This window comes from Lipotes vexillifer, unplaced genomic scaffold, assembly GCF_000442215.2.
Source record: "Lipotes vexillifer unplaced genomic scaffold, Lipotes_vexillifer_v1.1 scaffold342, whole genome shotgun sequence".
In the NCBI taxonomy this organism is placed as follows: domain Eukaryota; kingdom Metazoa; phylum Chordata; class Mammalia; order Artiodactyla; family Lipotidae; genus Lipotes; species Lipotes vexillifer.
This window is the reverse complement of record NW_006786802.1, coordinates 5,395,103-5,397,203: the sequence shown is the minus strand read 5'-3', so window position 1 is coordinate 5,397,203 and position 2,101 is coordinate 5,395,103. Positions and strand designations below refer to the sequence as shown.

The following is a 2,101-nucleotide window of genomic DNA, read 5'->3' as shown; positions in this document are numbered from 1 at the left end:
CCCGTGTCCCCTGCATCGGCAGGCGGACTCTCAACCACTGCGCCACCAGGGAAGCCCTCAAAATATTTTATAAGCAAACACATGAACGTAAACACGCACACACAGCAGGAAAACACATTGCATACTTCCAAATGAGTTGAGTTGGGAGTAGAATCCATTCGACTCTTAAAGGCAAAGGAGAATGGGTATTAACTATATGGGTGGGTTTGTGCATCTCCAGTTCGGTGCCATTTTTCTTCTTTCTTGCGTCGTCACTGCTCCTGATTCTAACCAGTTGTCAGACGGCGCTTTAAGTGAGGATTTTGAGGTCCTTAGAGGGAGTGAGCTCGCTCATATGTCTCAGAATTCATGAGGGAAAGGGTACCAAGAGATAGTTTAGTTCCCCTTTGGACCCCTTCTTACCTCTTTAATTTTGCATAGTCTCCCTCTGCTTTTTCCAGCTTTAGGTTGGCTTAAAAGTGAGCAGAAAATGAATTCCTCCTGTGCTTTCATGATGCTGTGTTTGCTTGCTTGTATCCCAGTTTTTCTGGGCAATACTTTTTCCTGATATAATTGTAAAATATCTAGATTCCGTGTTATCAGACTTCAATGGAAATGCTTTTAGTCATTTGCTTTTAATGTATTGGCCTTGAAAATGAGTAAGGAAAGGGAGTTAAGAGATAGAGTAGTTACCTAGGAGCCCTTTTCTGGCTTGATGAGCCATCTTATAAACATTAATAGTTCTGTGTGGTGACTTCCCTGGCGGCCCAGTGGTTAAGACTCCGCGCTTCCAATGTAGGGGGCTCAGGTTCGATCCCTGGTCGGGGAACTAGGATTCCATATGCCGCACAGTGCGGCCAATAAAAAAAAAGAAAGTTCTGTGTTTATTCATTGAGGAAATGTTCACTCGGAGCCTACCCTACATAAAGGACACAAAGGTTTTTTCAGCAAGATGGTCCTTGCTTTTTAGGAGCTCATAATTTAGTGAAGGAGATATCTGTATACCTACCAAGCAAAAAATAAGTATTTATAATTTAGCTTGGTTTCCCTCTTAGGGAAAAACAGGCAGTTACTTCTTTTATTTGCATGACTGTGTATGGGATAGTCCTGTTGGGCCAGAAGGCATTTAGGCAATTTATATGCCATAAGAACATATTTATGCGTGATGCACACGTTTATAGACTCTGGGGAGCTGTGGGACCGACTGACAGCTCAGATTCTGAGTGCCGCTCTAGCAGGAGAGTGAGTGCCCTTGCTCTCCCAGAAGAAGGCTCACAAACATTTAGTTCATTTTAAGCCACGGTAAGTTTTAATATCTTATGTATGTATTTCTTTTAAAGGTAATGATGTTGGAAGGAGTTCATATGGGGCCATGCAAGTGAAACAGGCCTTTGATTATGCCTACGTTGTTCTGAGTCATGCCGTATCACCAATAGCAAAGTACTATCCCAACAACGAAACGGAGAGGTAAAAGTTTAACTAAAATCAGCCCATTGGGTCAAAATTGGTTGTGGCTTCTTATCTTCAAATTAATGTACCTCCCCTCTTTTTTTTTTTAAACACTTGCAGCATATTAGGTAGAATAATTAGAGTAACAGATGAAGTTGCCACATATAGAGACTGGATATCAAAGCAGTGGGGCTTGCAGAATAGGCCTGAGCCTTCATGCAATGGTAAGAGTTTTTCATCGATTGAGTATTAGAGGCTTTTCTGTGTTGTGTGTACTTAATGGGAAGAAACGTTTTCCAATCTTTTGCCACTCTTTCAGGAAATGGTGTTACCTTGATAGTAGATACTCAGCAGTTAGATAAATGTAATAATAATCTATCTGAAGAAAATGAAGCCCTTGGAAAATGTAGAAGTAAAACTTCGGAATCTGTTAGTAAACACTCTTCAAACTCTTCATCAGGTCCAGTGTCTTCCTCTTCTGCTACACAGTCCAGCTCTAGTGACGTCGTAAGTATGAAGACATCGTTTTCTAAACCTAGACCCTCAGGAGTTCTGTCGGGGTTAACTCTATCTAGAGAGCCAAGGCTAGCTCATTTTCTTATTTGTTCTGGGAAATTTTAATAACTTTATGATTGTACTTTTTTTTTTTTTTTTTGCGGTACACGGGCCTCTC

The 2,101-nt window shown here is 41.1% G+C and overlaps 1 protein-coding gene across 1 annotated transcript in view; it reads left to right on the top strand.

The window, feature by feature from the left end:
• TENT4B (terminal nucleotidyltransferase 4B) overlaps nucleotides 1–2,101 on the top strand; it is a 64,918-nt gene that overhangs the window by 59,061 nt on the left and 3,756 nt on the right. Inside the window, exons 8-10 of the mRNA XM_007459479.1 lie at nucleotides 1,320–1,446; nucleotides 1,549–1,652; nucleotides 1,748–1,935. Of these exons, the coding sequence (XP_007459541.1) occupies nucleotides 1,320–1,446; nucleotides 1,549–1,652; nucleotides 1,748–1,935 (419 nt within the window). The remainder of the gene's footprint in view (nucleotides 1–1,319; nucleotides 1,447–1,548; nucleotides 1,653–1,747; nucleotides 1,936–2,101) is intronic.